This window comes from Elaeis guineensis, chromosome 8 (genome assembly GCF_000442705.2).
Source record: "Elaeis guineensis isolate ETL-2024a chromosome 8, EG11, whole genome shotgun sequence".
In the NCBI taxonomy this organism is placed as follows: Eukaryota; Viridiplantae; Streptophyta; class Magnoliopsida; order Arecales; family Arecaceae; genus Elaeis; species Elaeis guineensis.
In genome coordinates this window covers 130,739,973-130,757,893 of record NC_026000.2, presented here as the reverse complement: position 1 = coordinate 130,757,893, position 17,921 = coordinate 130,739,973, and the positions used below count along the sequence as shown (strand labels likewise).

The window sequence follows — 17,921 nt, the reverse complement described above, 5'->3', positions numbered from 1 at the left end:
ACATGATTTATGAAGAATTATGATATAAGAAACAATAAGAATTGACAACCTGACTGTGTTGAGGACCCCGCCAACGGGGGCATATACGTTGGCAATTGACTGTCCTGAGGATTTATGTCGCCAGTAAGACCAGCGATATGTCGCCAGATAGACCAGCGACAAAACCGCCAGTTAGACCAGCGATTCCAAAGGACTTGGCTGCCAGATGATTCGCAGCCCACCGCAAGCAGATACGCGGTATTATGACCCTGCCACAGGGATAATGTGGTCATAGCTCATGGTTGACGAAAAGAAATTGAAGAACAAAAGAAATTGAAATCCCGAAAGAAACTTGAAATTTTGAAAAAAAGAAATGAATTTGGCATGAATTATATTGCATAATTGAAATTGATTTTGAATTGATGAACTCTATATGCTTATTTTCTATAAATGATTATTTACTTATATGCCTGATGAAATCTGTTGAGAAGTGATCGTTGCTTACTGGGCTGTCTAGCTCATTACCTCTTATTTTACTGTTTTTACAGATGTTGAGGAATTAAGATGATACAAGATATGAATAGAGGAGTGATCAGAAGCAGAATCTTCGTATTTTTATTTTAGGTTGGAAGGCTTATTGAATTTGATGCAAAGCCTTTGAATTATTGTTGAATTTATTGAGATATTAAAGAAAAAAAAAAAAATTTTAGGTCGTTATGTTTTGGATTTAAATTATTGAATAATTATTCCGCTGTTGTTTTAGGATAGCATGATAAGATGCCTTGCATGCTTATGGGAAGAGTTTTCTATGAGTATGCGGCGGTTGCCGCGACCCTCGATTCACAAATCTCGGGTCGGGGGCGTGACATAACCACTGCATGGTTGATAATTGCATCTTGTGATCTTCCAGTTAACACCTCTTTACTGAAACTTCTATTTGTTTTTGTTGTCCAAAAGAAGCGAACCAAATAATGGGAAATTCTTGAGGCTGAAACTTATATTTTCTTTTCGATTGTCCAAAAGCACAGAACAAAATAGGAAATGCTTGGGTCCACGAGGTCATCTGTAACAAGCAGTTTGTCCTGGAAATGCCTCCCTATTTTGCAAGCTTATCCTTGACATATCTTGGCTTCTACCTAGTGAATGGACATGGACAGCCTGCCCAGCTCTACTTGGTTGCCTGCACCTCTTAGGTAATGAACTGTATCTACTTCCTCTGCTCGTGAATATTTAAATCCTCCATTGATCTGTTATTATGTCGTTCGTGAATGATGACTATTTCTGGGGTTAAATTTTCGGGTGTAACTGTTACTTTGGTTGGGATAATTAAGAGAAGAAACTAAATGATCTAATTTGGAACTTCAGGGAAAAACCATCTGATACCAGTCCTGCTGGAGCTGCTTTAGCACTACTCTGATGAATCTCATGAGAGATGATTATCAAGCTTCACATTTGCTGAAGCAGAAACTGCTAGAGACCTGCACTCCTTGCTAGAAATTATCAGATCTGACAGCTGAGAAAGGGTCAGGAAGCTCGTTGCTCAAAAGATGAAGCAGAGTATGTAAACAAACTTCTCCATCCTTGATAACAAGCTAATCATCATCCAATTGCTGCACCTCTTAATTTGCCATCACATTTGATGTTCTTCTACATCTGCTTGTAATATCACAGTCAGATGCATTTGTGATGCTCATCTAGACAAGTTGTACTGTCACCGTATTTATAATATATAACTTGTTGAAAGATCTTTCCTTCTTTTTTTTTTTTTTTTTTCTTTTCTGTTTTTCCCACCATGATCGCTGAAAGGTGCTTTCTCGTCAGTACTGCTCCTCCAATAAAAATCAGTGCTTCCATTTCTAACAGTTACCTGTACCCCGGCTGAAGAACAAATTGCTCTTCTGGAATGTCAGGATGAACCTCTCACCTTCTCTTGCACTTGCACACCGTCACAATTCAAAGAAGGTTTCAAATAATGCCCTCCCTTGTTACTTATTGCTGCTTGTTGCTCGAGTTATACAACAATATTTTTTCTAAACTTGTTGACATAGTCAAGATAATTAAATTATAAATCACACATCTTTATTGAGAATTAACTTGCTCATATGACAACAATAAGTACTTGTTTTAGATGATTACACACCCTATGGGATACCAAGAAGAGATATGGAAACAGAGCACTTATTCTCCCTCACACAAGAAAGACTAACAACAGGAAAATCCAAATATACCATGTCATTGATAGGCAGGTGATCAGATAGGTAGACTGATCTGTAATATGAACTCACCATTTCCTTCTGATCAGAAGGAAATGGGCTCGACTAGCAATAATGTGATACGATCTTTCATTGTAGTTGAAGCGTGCGTGTATGAATCAGACTTCCTGTACATGGTTTCAATTGTTCGTGCATTGTTGATGATTGGCATGATCAAAGACTTTGGCATGGCAGTCATATTAAGACACTCGTTGTTCAGAATTTTCCATTCTTCTTCAATCATTCCCAATAGCTTCTCACATGCCCCTTGCACCGAAGCGCCATGCTCTTTAATGTAGCATTGGACTGCTGATGAGACATGATTCCTCTCTTGTTCAAACTACATGATTTAGAAAAAAATGTGTAACTAAAGTAATAATTATACAAAACAACCTGGAATTCATGAAGAATAAAACATACATATAGGATTAGTTTATTTAGAATATAGGCAAACTAGCTATTCGGTCTATAAGGAGCCCAGAGCAAGGTTCGCGGCGACGAACGAAGTCCAACGAGCCCAAAATCAGCCCAAACAGAATCCAAACGGTGAAGTTACGTGTGAGAAAAGTCCATAGCAGATGGCATGGCCCACGGGGTGGCGGAGGCCGACAGCAGGCCGGCGGCACAATCAGGCCGGCGGGCGTGCGACCCAGGCCCAGCACATAGGTGCACCAGGCACGCAGGCCGGCCCAGTGCGACGTGCGTGGGTGAGCGCGTGAGGGCAGTGGTGTACTGTGGTCCACCATGGACTGCGGTTCATGGAGAGGCGCATGGACCGCGCACACACTTCCTTAGTGTTTCGCATAGTCCATGGTGGACCGGTGACGTTTTGGAGAGAGTTTCTCATGATCTTTTGGTATTTCAGTGGACTAGCATGCGAACAAACGGATGACATGGGCTGCGGGCGTGATCTGACACTGGGAGACATGTCTGGGTGCTATCAGGACTCCTAAATCAAGTCAAATCAGGGATTTAGGCTTATAAACTGCCCTGTGGTGAAACTAAGAGGAATAGTGGTGTGCGCAGTCAGCAGTGAACCCAGACAAGCAGCGGCCGTGAGCAGAGTCTAGCAGCAGAGGCAGCAGACTCTGGAGGGACACCGACAAAGAGTAGAAGCAAAGACTTCAGACAAACTGTCAAGCAGCAGACAGCTATCGCTTCAGGATTTCAAGAGATCTTCCTAGAGAGAGAGCTTTTGTGAGGGAGAGCTTCTTGTGAAGGAGAGATTAGATGTACGAAGATTGAGGATATGATCTCGTCTTGTAATTTTTTCTTTTTTATAGTGAAGCTTGCATGTCCCATGGAGGCGAACCCTTTGGCTGATCCACGTATTTAATTATGTTTCTATTTTTATTTCTTTTTTTTTTGCTGCATCGAGCATGGTATTGAAATGGTTCTGTAGTGTGGTGTCTTGATCAGACATGCCCAACAAATGGTATTAGAGCGAGGTGGTACCAGGATGCAGGTTGCGGCGGTAGTGATCAAGATTGAAGATGGAGAAGACGGGCTCAATTAAGGTAGACATCAACAAGTTTGATGGAAAGAATAATTTTTCTTTGTGGCAAGCGAGGATGAAAGACGTGCTCATCCAATAAAGATTGATCAATGCTCTCTTTTGTGAGGAGAAGTCGACTACCATGGAGATACAGGATTAGAGGCAGCTACAAATACAGACGGTGAGTACAGTCCATTTGTACTTAGCAGATGAGGTGGTGATACATATACTTGGTGAGACTTTTCCGACTGTGATATGGTCGAAGCTCGAGGCATTGTATATAGTGAAGTCTCTCACCAACACTCTCTTCCTCTAGAATAGTTCTACCAGCTATGGATGACTGAGGGACAGAGTGTGCAGGAGCATCTCAGCCACTTTCAGAAGATCCTCACCGATCTCCTCAGTATTGGCGAGAAAGTTGAGGAGAAGACCAAGACACTGATCTTGCTAGCATTGCTTTTCCCTTCATATATGTCCTTGATGACTGCTCTTCTAGTGGGGAAGAACACCATCAAGATAGATGAGGTCACCGTAGTGATTCTCCAGAATGAGGTTTTTAGGAGAGAGAATCCAACTTCGAGCTCCGATGGTAGTTCAGCTTTGGCGATTTCTGCAGGAGCAGGAGGTGGCAGACGGAGCGATAGGAGATCATGACGAGGACAGTCTAAGTCCAGGATGAAGGACTTGAGCAAGATCAGATGTTATCGATGTGATGAATTAGGGTATCTAGCTAGAGATTGCTCTCAACTCAGGGATCGGATGAGTGCTATTGCAGTGACGGCCAGTAGTGAGTCAGAGGATGATGTTCTAGAGATATCTGATGAGGTATCTATTTTTTTTGAGCAGTAAATTTTAGATTCTGCATGCACCTATCATGTATGTTGCAGAGAGGAGCAGTTTGACTCCTTAGAGAGCAGTGAGGGCACTGTTTATCTATCAGATGGATCGAGCTGTGCGATCAGAGGCATTGGGATAGTCAGCTGGAGGACACATGATGGTGCAATGAGGAGATTGAGAGAGGTCTGATACATATCCAATTTCAAATAAAATTTTATCTCATTGAGCAGACTGAATTTGAAAGGCTACAGGACGGTAGCTGGTGGAGGAATCCTGAAGGTGTTGCACAGCGATAGAGTGATATTAGAGAGGAAGTAAAGGATAAGAGGATGTTACTAACTGATGAGAAGCCCAATATGAGGTGGAGCTTCAGAGTCAGAAAGAGTACAGAGTGAGGTAGAGCTCTAGATGGAGGTGGATCGGGCACAAGATGTGAGACTTGAGAGGATGAGAGGTGATATCACTGGATGAGATTCTTATTGCCGCAGGAGGATACCCTGAGTAGGTCTCAGATCAGGAGGAGCATAACATATGATGGAGATGGGATCGAGCGGCCTAGCTCCACTCCCATGTTTATCCATCTATGATCAGCAAGCGATTGTCCCTAGATATAGGGGCGAGAAGATCTAAAAACTCTCAGAGTTTGGAGGAGGCTGAATGTCAAGTTGAGATGAAGATTATTAAGAAATATATCTCGAGATTCGATCCATAAGGAGCCCACAGCAAGGTTTGCGATGATGAATAGAGTCTAATGAGCCCAAGATTAGCCCAAACAGAGTCCAGACGGTAAAGTTACGTGCGAGAGAAGTCCGGAGCAGGTGGCATAGCCCACAGGGTGGTGAAGGCCGACGGTAGGCTGGCGACGGTGCAGCCGGGCCGATGGGCATGCAACCCAAGCCCAGTGAACGTGGGCACACTTGCCGGCCCAAGACGATGAGCGTGAACGAGCGTGCGAGGGCAGTTGTGTACCATGGTCCACCGCGGACCGTGGTTCATGGAGAGGCACATTGACCGTGCGCTTGTTTCCCTAGCATTTCACGCAGTCTATGGTGGACCGACGGTGTTTCGGAGGGAGCTTGTCACGGTCTTTTGGGATTTTGATGGACCAACGCACGAGCAGACGGACGGATGGCATGGGCTGCGGGCATGATCTGACACTGGGAGATGTGTTTGGGTGCTGTCAGGACTCCTAAATCAAGTTAAATCAGGGATTTAGGCTTATAAATAGCCTTGTGGTGAAACAGAGAGGAACAATGGTGTGCGCAGTCAGCAGTGAACCCCGACAAGCAGCAGTCATGAGCAGAGTCTAGCAGCAGGGGCAGCAGACCCTGAGCAGAGTCCAGCAGCAAGGGCAACAAACCCTGGAGGGATGCCGACAGAGAGTAGAAGTAGGGACTTCAGATAGACTGTCAGATAGTGGACAGCGATCGCTTCAGAGATTCGGGAGATCTTCCTAGAGAGAAAGCTTTTGTGAGGAAGAGCTTTTTATGAGGGAGAGATTGGATGTATGAGGATTGAGGGTGTGATCTTCTCTTGTAATTTTTTTTCATAGTGAAACTTGCATGCCTCATGGAAGCGAGCCTTTTGGTTGATCTACGTATTTGATTGTGTTTCTGTTTTTGTTTCTTCTTTCTTCCTGCTACACCGAGCATGGTATCTAAAAGATCCTCTGGTATGGTGTCCTAACTAGACATCCCCAACACTAGCGCTGCATCCTGGGGCTCGGTGAATAAATAAGGCATGTTCCACATGCCTTTAATTAGCTTATAAAAATTCATGCCTACCATTCACCTCTAGAACCAGCTTGCTCAAGTGGATCACAGGCTGAACTGGAAGCTTAAAACTCATCTTTGCATAAGCTCATGTCAGGTTGGTACCAAGATTATCAAGGTTAAACTGTTCAACTCATCTGTAGCCTGAGAATGGTTTAGCTAAAACTGAGAGATTAGTAACTTGGAAACACTGTTACCTCATTGGATGCAACATCATTAAGGAGCCGAAAGATTGAGGAAGTAGCCTTTATGATTCTTGGGAGGCTCGTAAGCCACTCAAATGCCTCTTTTGTTGCTTCTTCCCCCATGCCAACAAAAGAAGCACAGGATAGCACAGCAAAACAACAAGAGATCGTTGAAACAGTCAGATATTCTTTGAGAGGTGGCACGTAACCTTTATCCCTCCATTTGGCTTCTTCCATACAAGCCCTTGATGCTTCCTTGATCTGCATCATATTCAAACCTCAACAAAACTAAGCAAATCTTTACATGTTTTCTCAGAGTAACTCAAACAATAATTCTCTTCCCAAGAAATATTATATGAAACATGAAACAGCTAATGTAGATTGTGAATTTTGTAGATGTACATCAGGAAGAGAAAGATTAATAGCCAACAAAGATCCAAGAAACATCAGTTATTTTTCGACTAAAATTATGTAAAATAAGAGCTTGATAATTTGATAAAGGAAGTAATTGTACTGATTCTTTGAGATAGTCCACTCTATAGGAGTTTCCTTCCTCTGCAAGTTCATCTTCAAATTCCTTGAATGTGTTATATAGATTAAGGAAGTAGAGTTTAGAGACCTCCTCTAGCTGATTCGCTGCCTCTATGTCCCACCTGCATGCAGGTACATCTACTATAGTCAAGATGAAGTTTTCACAGAATCAATTTAGAAGGGTAGACTAGGAATTATATGATGGATTCTCTCCCAAGTTTCATAGATGCGGCAGCCAATACAATTGCATGAGAACGTGAGACTTGGCTGCTCAGCTTCTCTTTAATTATTAATTGGCCTTACAGTTTTAGAGCAAAATAGAAAACAACACAAAGGACATATTCCATTTGGCATCACTTTTATCTTTCTTATTTCAAAAATCAAAATAAAAAATATTTCTATTTATTTTGAATTTTAAAAGTATAAATATGTTGATATAGTTAATAAATTTTAACAACAAAAATAAGAAAATGGAGGTGGTAGATATTGCAGGGGTCATAGATGTGATAGTGGCAGCAATGATGGTGGTTGTGGTGAGGATACCAATAATGTGGTGGCTGTAGAGATGATGGTGGCAGTATTGTGGTAGAGGCTATGGTGGTAGTACAAAACAGGCTCATAGACGTCCATCCCATGGGTTCTTTTCTATAATTATCTACTAGATCTTTGTATGTGCTTTGCAGATATAGCACATATATGAAAAATACAACACAAAGAGCTTCAAATGGTATTTAAGAAGTAGTAATCATTTGTTGGTATTTGAGGAGTTGGAGTCGAGAGAGCTTAAGATAGTATCTAAGAATCAAATACTCCCTACATATTCAAAGGGTTAGGGGTCAAGATCTAATTCCATTTTGGTATCTCAAAATGTTTTGTGTAATTGAGAGTGTGGAATCCAACTCCTAGAGTTTGCTTTATCTAGGATTTTGCTTGCATAATTTTTTTAAATATCTTGCATAGAAAGATCAATGCTATTTAATTCTTCACAATTAGCTTTTATTTTTATGTACGCTTATAATCTATTCAACTTTCAAGTACTTTTGGAAAAAAAGAATTCTTCCAAGTGCTAATAGGATATTCAAACCTTTGAATTACTTCTGTAAGTGCTTGAAGCTCCTCTAATGTGCCATAAGCATCATAGATATCATCACTGATTGTCAGTAAAGCAATCACTTTCATCAAATAAATTCGAGCTCTAGAGTAACGAGGCTCAAAATATATCCAAGAGTCCAAAAATAACCCTCGACCATTCTATCCCTGTAGAAGGTTAGCTTTTTTGCAAGGCCAAGTGCTTTCCACCAGCTGTGTGAGATGTACAAAGTATGCCAGATTCACATTAAATAGAATTGCAATCCTAACAAAATCAAAGTGCTCTAAAAATGCATGATGTAAGATCAATGCTGAGAGAAAATACTTAAGTTGATGCAACATCACATACAGTAACATGGGTAAAAAAGTTCACCAAAAATAGATAAAAGAATTAATGGATAAATGGATAAATAAATAAATAAAAGAGTTATGATTTTTTATTTACAATATTTTTATTAAAAATAAGTAACACTTAAATTAACATATGGCTTAAGTCACTAATACATGAAAATTCTTTAACAAAATATTAAGATTTTACTTGGTAAAAAAATATGGAGAATTTGTCTAACATTAACAAGGAGTTCCGATGACAATTAACTTGTAGACCATAAAGTTTCTTGAATAAATCCTAAATAATTTGGGTATAGATTAATATAAATATTAGATAGTTCTTGCTTAGATCAAATCCATAAGAACACCCTAGACAATCAACCAGTTTTATCTAAGCCAGTTGATACCCTACTCTACTTGGTATGGGTCCATGGTTTGAACATTGGTGGTGGCATCCTTGACATATTTTTCCAAAAAAGCATAATTTGGATAGTTATATTAAATCAAAATTTTACTTATCTAGATTCAATTAGTATGCATGATACTAATCTAACTTGGAATATGCATATGTATATGGATTAGATACAATTTCAAAATCATTTGAATATAAGACTTGTTTTCGTGTACTCACAAATGCAAGCTTTCATATACATGCAGAATTCATGTAAGTTTATCAAGAACTAACAATCATTTAGTTTCTAGGTTTCCATATATTTTTTAGGAAATATATGTTCAGGTGTAGCCAAACTTTGAATCAATTAGATGACCTATTGCGACAATAATCTAAGAGATATTATCCTTCCAAGAAGGAGACTAATAAATATGTATATGCCCCAAGCATCAACAAATAATTCATGATCTAAAACAAATGATGATAAATTAACCTAGTCAACAACCTGATGTATGTAACTTGATAGATGGAAACTTACATGGAGATGCTCCTAATTTCTTCTCTATGAATTGACTGCAACATATGAAAATCCAACTTTGCAAGTTCCAGTACGGATTAATTTGTCCCTCATCTTCTTGGTAAATGGAGATATAATTCTTTGCCTCTAACCTCCCCATTCTTCTATATAAAGGCATCTCAAAGGCATCTAATATTTGTGCTGCAAGAGGTGGTCTTGTCTGGCTTTCCATGGACTTGAGATGTACTTTTGCAAAATTAAGTGCTTCGTCTAATATATCCTCTTCTAGGATTCCAAGATAAGCAGCTTCATATAGGCTTAACAAACCCTTCATATCATTTCTTAAGGTGGCCTTGAAACCTCCTTCAACTTCTTTGAACTTGTTAAAAACATCTATATAAAGTTTGTGCATCTTATGTGAGTAAATATAAAAGAAGAACAACAACAATATTAGAAAATTGCTTACTTGCAGGTACATTATAGCCATGTTGTCTTAGGAGTCGAAAGTGAAGGGCAACAACATGCAAACTTTCACCATCAATATGGACATTATAAATTTGGTTTAGTATCTCATCTATCTCCTTTTCAAAGTGATATGCCATACCAAGGCGTTGAAGTGCATCAATTAATTCCATCTTTTGTAAGTCATCATTAGCATTTTTAAGCAAACTCTTTACTTCCTCTTTTAGTTCTCCAATCCTTTTGATGACGCATGCCTCTGACTTCTGCAAATATACAATCAATATTATGAAGAGAGAAATGATGTTACAACATTGATCCTAGAAACTATACATTTGAATTTGGTTAAGTAACCTGAAACCCCACCTGAATGAGAAATTGAGCTAGACCTAAAACTTTCGTAGCTGACATTTTTATTACTACTAAAATATACTATGACAAAATGGACTTTTAGCGGCAAGTTTCTTGTAGAATTTTTTATTATATGCCATTAAATTCTTTTTTTTTACTGCATAATGGTAAAAATATCTCTATCTATCAACAAGTATTTTTTTATTAGCTATACATTATCATAAATACCATTATAAATTTATATTTTTATAAAGTGCTAGAAATCAAAACTACTATTGTGGCATTTAATTGATATGCTAGTAAGTAATATCATAATTTATGAGATTTTGAAAAATTATTGCTAAATTTAAAATTTTTAATTTTGATACAGAGCTTGCTTTAGTCAAACCAATTCTATAAAATCTGTTATTGTACATATATACTCTTAGCATTACTTATTTAATGATATGAATAAATGTTAATAAGTTATATAAACTATTTTATGGGCTAATAATATAAGTTGTAGCTTTGTGGTTAAGACCTTTTCAATTCTAGGATATAAGGTTTACTTTTTCAATTCTAGGATATAAGTTTCTTAGGAGGTGTTTGGTGATCCAACTTGGATCACCATGGTAATCCAAGATCGCTGGTGATCCAAATCTTGAGATGATCTAATTTCCAGTAATCTAAGATCACTATGTTTGGTTTGCCATAGTACAGTAATTAAAGATTTTTGGATATGTACAAGCTACTTATTTAGTATGCTACGGAAATTCAAGATCGCTGACTATATAATATCAAAAATATTCTGGATAACTTGTTTGGGAGTTGGGATTGAGGATTGGGGTAGAAAATTTTAGAACAAAACCAAATAAATTTTTTCTCTTTCTAATCAGCATGATAAGACAAGGAAGGATTTCTTTCCCTTCCGTAGATGGCACCCTCAAGTTCTCGCGTGCATTCCTTTTCTTCCCTTCTATGGAGAAGATGCCTCAACTATCCACCCTACATGCATGTAAAAAATATCATGGTAAAAAAAATAATTTTCTCTTCCCAAAAGTCTCTCAATCGTGAGGATATTTTGGTTAATATATTTTAAGAGTAATGTTGGAAATGCATCCTCAAGTAGATTTTCTATCACCATGTTGGATGGTGATTTGAGGAGTGGGAGTGATTTGAAATAGATAGATTATCTATTTAAAATGAATTCTTTAACCCCTTAGCCTTGAGCTTTTCTATGTTTTTTGGTACAAATAAATAGATTATCTGTTTAAAATGAAGTCTTTATCCTTCCTTCCACATGAAAAACTTCTATTAGTAGTTATTTCTTTTTTAATTCAAAACTATTCATTCAAAAATGGTGCATGTTTTTAGGGAGAAGAAAAAATACATGAAAAGTTCATTATTAAGATTATACCAATTTTGAAAAATTAGGGATTTCTATATATTTTATGTTCAGCTTTCTTGATAAATTTTGTCAGATTTGGTCACGTGACTTCCAAAGTCCATAACATGTGACATGTTAACTGAGATTGAAGGTTTAGAGTCACCATTTTTGGGATAACGAACACCTTTTTTATTTTACCTATGTTTCCTTTTATGTGATTACATATAATGGGTGGATGGGAAGCATGTTAATTGGGAGTCCAAGCATCCAAAGCCATGAGATGATTAGAACTTTGGGTGATGGTGAATTGCCTAAAGTTCTCTTTATATAGGGAGAAGTATTAAATGAGGCAAGATAGCAAAAAATGCATGCAAACACCCTCTACTAATCAATGAGGATGTCCATGGTTTGTTTTGTTGAACAAATATAATAAAAGTATAGCACATTCAATTTGAGAAAGAGAAGCTTAATAGAGAAAAGAATATTTGAGCTCTAGAAGCATGGACGATAAGCACCAACTTTCTTGATAAATGAAAAGAGTTCAAAGGAGTTGGAGAATAATAGAGATAAAATATATGAATTAAAGAAAGAGCACCAATGTCATCAGTTTGTTTTTTAAATTTTAAATAGAGTCCAATGGGTCGGAGATCTGGATGAGAGATGGATAGAAATTCTTTTTTTTTTTAAAAAAAGGAGTCCAAGCTGGTTTAGGATGCCTAGAAGAAACCATATAGATGAGGGATAGAGGCATAAAACAATTGAGATGCTTGTAGATTATATTTGTAACTTCTTATATTCTGATCAGAAAACTTGATAAGTGGGATTTAAAATAAAATTTATCTCGTTCACTTAGTACATAGTGTATGTGTGCATATATGTATGCATGTATAGATAAATGAAAAAGGGTTTAGATAGTGGTTAAAAATGAATAATAATATCCGTGCATGTCAATTCATTCAACATCTTAGTCTAAAATTCAAAATAATCTCAAGTGCTTAGTTTAGTATCTCATAGACATTCTATTATCCTATTATTAGTTTATTTATTTATTTAGATTCATATACATGAAAATATAACATTCGCCAAATCATGATGCTCTGCTACTGCTTGCCAGTTTGCTATTCTATATCAGTAGCTTGATTTGCTTCCAAATAGATATATATAAAGCTAATGGCTTCAAATTCTAAAGCTAGCCTTTGACAAGTCCTTTATAAGTTGGGATCCTTTGTACTTCATGTTTTGTACCATAGAGTACTGTACAACTCTCAATAGCCAACATGTCATCCCATCATGGAGACAGACACTACTTGGCATCCTAGTATGATGCACCATATTTGGCACCTAATGCAACCTACTATATTTGATGGCATCCATCTCTATGATTAATGATGCAGTGACTTTTGATGATCTAAAATCTCTTAATATGGGTATAAATACCACGAGGGATGTCCTAACCCAACATCAAAACCCTCAAGTAGGGTGAGGCAATTGCTTTCCATCACCACCTTATTTAGGTTTAATTTGTCAAGCCATATAGGGACTCTTGTGCAGAGCTGTAGCTCCTGTAGGAGTAATGAATATAGAGAGAGATACGTTTCGCAAGTTAGTATACCTATATAATTAGCCAATGAGATATGTCAAGCTATAAGCACCCAAGGTTTTGGATAGGTTATTGGACAAATTTATCTTCAAACCATGCATGAAAATTTTTAAATAGATACCCAGATTACACTAGTCCCACTACATATTCAACATACAAATTTTGAGACATTTGATTCTTATTGAACTTATCCAAGCCTATTGACATGCACTTTACTTATCAAGAGAGAAATTCGACTCATGATAGTGGCACTCCCACCTTTGTTGGCCACTGTCATATATGGTGATATAATAAAACACATAGTTATCCATCTTGAATTTGGAATTTATATCACAACTCTCCAGCATAGAATTTGCATCAATAGAAAGAGCATCAAGACAATGTTGAAAAAAAAATTCTCCAATGATTGTTTGTTAATAGGTTCAGAGAAAAAAAAAAAGTTTGTGTGGAGGGGAGAGGGGTAACCTGAAGATTTGAAGGTAATGGATAATTTTCAATGAAGTAATCACCCCAAACGGTAGGATGGAAGTCTGCAGTGAAGCGAATGGTTTCATCACTGCTGCATGGCACTAAAGAATGGGGCGTAGATCCATTAGCCTCCATCTTCCTCTATAGAATAGAACTTCAGGAAGTGAAGATCTTGGTTTAGGGTAACACAAAGTAGGGGTGTATATATAGTAATTTTTCATGGCACCTACCCATATCTCCCATAACTGTGTATTGCTTCTCTCTCAACCGCTGGGTCCGGAATCCCATCATGTAGTAATTTTTCTATTAATGTATACTAAAGGATCAGGTGGGATTAGGCGAGGGGTCTCAATCACCTTCTTTTTCTCGATGGATCCAAATTCAGAAATAAAATGAAATACGCGCGTATAGTCCATCAAAAAACAATGACAAACTATCCAATATAAGTCGGGAACTGTGATAAAAAATCATGGAAATGCATGTGATACAATCATTTATTGTTTTGGTTGTGCAATAGCAGAGGACAAACTTGGAAATGCTTGGGTTCACGTGGTCTTCTGTAAGAAGCCTTTTGTCGTACTAAAGTGATACATATTATTTTAAGATACTAGATTCGTGCACATGAAACAGATAAGCTATTTAGTGCTTCGTGCTAAAAATATTGCAGTTGCTGGTTAGGAGCATCAATCACCATGTTTGCCCATGTGAATTTGGGATTATTGTTGTCTCCTCTTTCTTTCAATTTATAACATTTAGTTTTATTAAAAAAGTAAGCAACATATAAAGTTATAATCTTTATAATTTATAATTATATAAAATTATATAAATATTTAATTTAAATTAAATTTAATTAAATAAATAATTTTAAAAATTAATTATTAATTAATTAATTAATATATTAATTATATAAATAACTTATTAAGTTATAATTTAATTTCACTACTCAATTAATTTTATATAAATAGCTAATAAAAAATAATAAATATAAATAAAAAAATAATTTTTATTATTTAATTATAATTATAATATTTTGTACTAAAATTAAAATAATTAGTAATAAAATTTTATGATATAGGATTAACAGTATAGAAAAAATAAATATATATGATATGAATAAAAAGGTGAAGAAGTATTATGGTTTTGTCAAAATAATTAATAAGAAGTGATTTTGCCAATGTAGAAATCTACTCTTCACATGCTCTATCTATCCTTCTGTGCATCCTTCCAAATTGGAAGGATGCAAATTGGTGGATTAGGATGCATAGGCAATCTATTATTTTTATCCATCCTCTCCAAAAGCTTTTAAGCCAAACAGTGGATGGAGGCTATACATCCTTCAATCCCATCCATCCTTTCTCTTATGACCCCAACCAAATATAAAATAAATAATTTTTGAGATTTTAGAGAAAAACAATCTTATGCTAGTCCTACTGGAGATATTTAAGCACTACATATCTAAATCTAATCATAAGAGATGACCATCAAGTGTCACACCTTGAACCAAACATCCAGATTGACTAGATGACACGACTGTACACTCTCTAGGACAAGGGCCTAAAGAATATGCGAGGTCTTAAAATCTATTACAATCTTAAATTTCTATGAACATTGGTGATCATAACTCATAATAAAACATTCCATATTAATACAATAACAAGATTTATTTAATTTATAAAATTAAATCATCTGACTGATATTGATGAAGCTTTATCTATTCAATCCTTTCTGTAGTAATTCTAACCTTATCCAAGTATAAGCATATTTAACTCTAAAAAAAAAAAGAGAGTTGTGAACTTTATATCCCAGTAAGAATCTCCACACATCCACATCAATGTAATAATAAAATTCAAAGATAGAAATAAGTAAAGGCAAACTAAAAATATAAAAAAATAAAATCTCACATCAAATATCTAGAATAACTGAAACACCATATTAACATATATCAAATATCTATCCTTTTAAAAGAGATGTATCATAATATGCCTACAAGTAAAATCTTTTATTCAACATTAGTTTCATGTGTCTTGTTATCTATTTTCTTATCATAATTCTAAATTTTTTAATCTTTTTTTTGATTTTGGACTAACCAAAATCATAGCCCAATCCATGTCTAATCAAAGCTTCAAGCATAAGTCCATGGAAGCTATCTCAAGCATAAGATCCTGGAGGCTATACCATACGTAAGCCCATGAAAGCTATCCTAGGCATAAGCTCTTAGAGGCTATCCGACACAAAAACTCATGGAGGCTAACCCAAGCATAAGCTCCTAGAGGCTATTCTATATGTAAGCTTGTAGAAGCTATCCCACATGCAAGCTCATGGAGACTATCTTAGGCATAAGTTTGTGGAGGCTATCATGCGTATAAGCTTATGGAGGCTATTGTGGAGATTATCCACCATCCGATTCGATCTTATCCATCTCGAATTATGATCGAGCACTCACCGATGATCTAACAAAACTACCTTGGACATTAGAGGAAGATCCCAAAGTTAAGATGGAGCAACTTTATGTCATTGGCTTCTATCCGATGCTTAGCTAGGATCTTTACCAACCCTATAGTCCAAATCATACTGAGGATAGGAAACGAGGTCCCATGACCGACAGAAGTGAAAATATCCTAAAATCTTGGTATGGGTATCTCTACGAGACCTAGGTCTTGTATCGACCTCAAGCCACCAGCTTGTTTAGCCACATGGTAGATTTGTTGGAATCTTCCAACAACTTTCAAAGCATGAGAAAAACCCACAACTGACACTCATGACTGACAACCTTAATTTGCAAGTTAGTGGATAGACTTTCTATCCTGATGGACTATCAAATTGAGGCCTAACAACCTAGAAAACTAGGGCTTAATAGATGATAATATATATTCTCAAGGTGTTGAGAATTCGAGACATATATTATTGATGGTTAATTCTTAAAGGCTCCTGATCAAGAGATCATCACAGAGGATAATGATCGATCTAATTAGATAGGTGCATAGATTACTTTCCTTCCGGATAGACGTATCTCGACTCTACAGTGTGGAGACACTGCAACGAGAGTGCAGATGGTTGTTAGAAAATAACTTGTACTGAGCGTGACCAACATGAGAAATTATTTGGATGTCTGCTTACTCATCAGTGATTTACTCGATGCTGCAGTGGTGTGAGTGGTCCTTTGATCTATGATGCTTGGCTATTCATAGTAAGGCTACTGTAGTTTGACTACATATGAACTTGGTCTCCTAACCATTTAGGTCCTGAGTGAATTGCATACCCTAGGCCAGGCCACTATATCTATCTTTCACAAGCTTCAGAGATCATAATGTACTTTGACTCAAGTACAAGTACTTCTCACGATCCTAAGTAAAGGACAATTGAGCCTTTGGAGATTTTCTCCCTCGAGTCTACCAAGCCCGAAGAGAGATAGAACATCGACCTCAATCGATCGAAGGTCCCCCACTAAGTTCAAAAATTCAAGCGAGAGCAAAAGCCTCAACTTTCAAGCCTCGAATGGTCAAAGGTCCTCTGCTTCGAGTCCAAAAACTTGTAAAAAGATAGAACCTCAGTTTTTAAACTTCATGCACACTGAGCCTTCACAAGCTGCTCAACCCAAGAGGGGCGAGTTCTCAGAAGAAGCTCACCGAAGCAAAAGAACAAAAGTCTAAGGGGAGGCAATGCCTCGGATCGTAACATTACAACACAAGCATTCATTTGCAGCAAGATAAAGAGAAATTGAAGCAAAATTTTTTTTATTCCTTTGAAACTCAGAATTACAAGACTCTGACCCAAGAACTTAACTATAGGATGTATGGACTTGAAGTGCAAGAGTGATGGGGGGCAAAACTCCTCATATCTGACTTTGAAGAGACATCCCCATCGAGCAAATCCAAATAATATTAGGGATGACATGAGTCTTTTTAGACTCGCCCATGTCCCGAATATTTCATGATGAAAAGTCCAAGGAAGATATCTTGAGGGGGTGAAGGCATGGCTGAAAGGTCCGCAGCCTTTCAGAAAGACCTGATGCTGAGAAGGCCCCCCAACCTACCGTGAGCTCCTCACCAGAACCAACAGTGAACATGGGCTACTTCATTGTCACTACAAGAAAACAGTGATTTTACGATCGATTTTATGATCGAATTTTTTTTAATCAAATTTATGACCGATTTTACAATCGATTATTGAATAAATATTAATATAGCGATCGAAAAAATATTGATTGCAAAATTTTCTGTCATAACATTTTGTGATCAATTTTACAAACGAAAAGATGAATATAAAAATAAATTTATAAAATATTAATTTTTAATGAAT

General features: G+C 36.9%; 1 protein-coding gene and 1 long non-coding RNA gene across 2 annotated transcripts; one reads left to right on the top strand and one right to left on the bottom strand.

The window, feature by feature from the left end:
• Window positions 1–878: 878 nt before the first annotated feature.
• Window positions 879–1,722, top strand: LOC140851126 (uncharacterized). The gene is made up of 2 exons (XR_012133955.1): window positions 879–1,172; window positions 1,345–1,722. It is a non-coding gene; the product is annotated as an uncharacterized lncRNA (long non-coding RNA).
• A 314-nt stretch (window positions 1,723–2,036) lies between these two features.
• LOC105034997 (alpha-humulene synthase) lies at window positions 2,037–13,806 on the bottom strand. Its single transcript, XM_010910374.4, is given in 9 exon segments — window positions 2,037–2,571; window positions 6,533–6,781; window positions 7,035–7,173; window positions 8,136–8,271; window positions 8,274–8,353; window positions 9,400–9,475; window positions 9,478–9,771; window positions 9,845–10,103; window positions 13,620–13,806. Coding segments are annotated over 9 exon segments (1,665 nt in total). The 5' UTR covers window positions 13,758–13,806; the 3' UTR covers window positions 2,037–2,277.
• Between the last annotated feature and the right edge of the window lie 4,115 nt (window positions 13,807–17,921).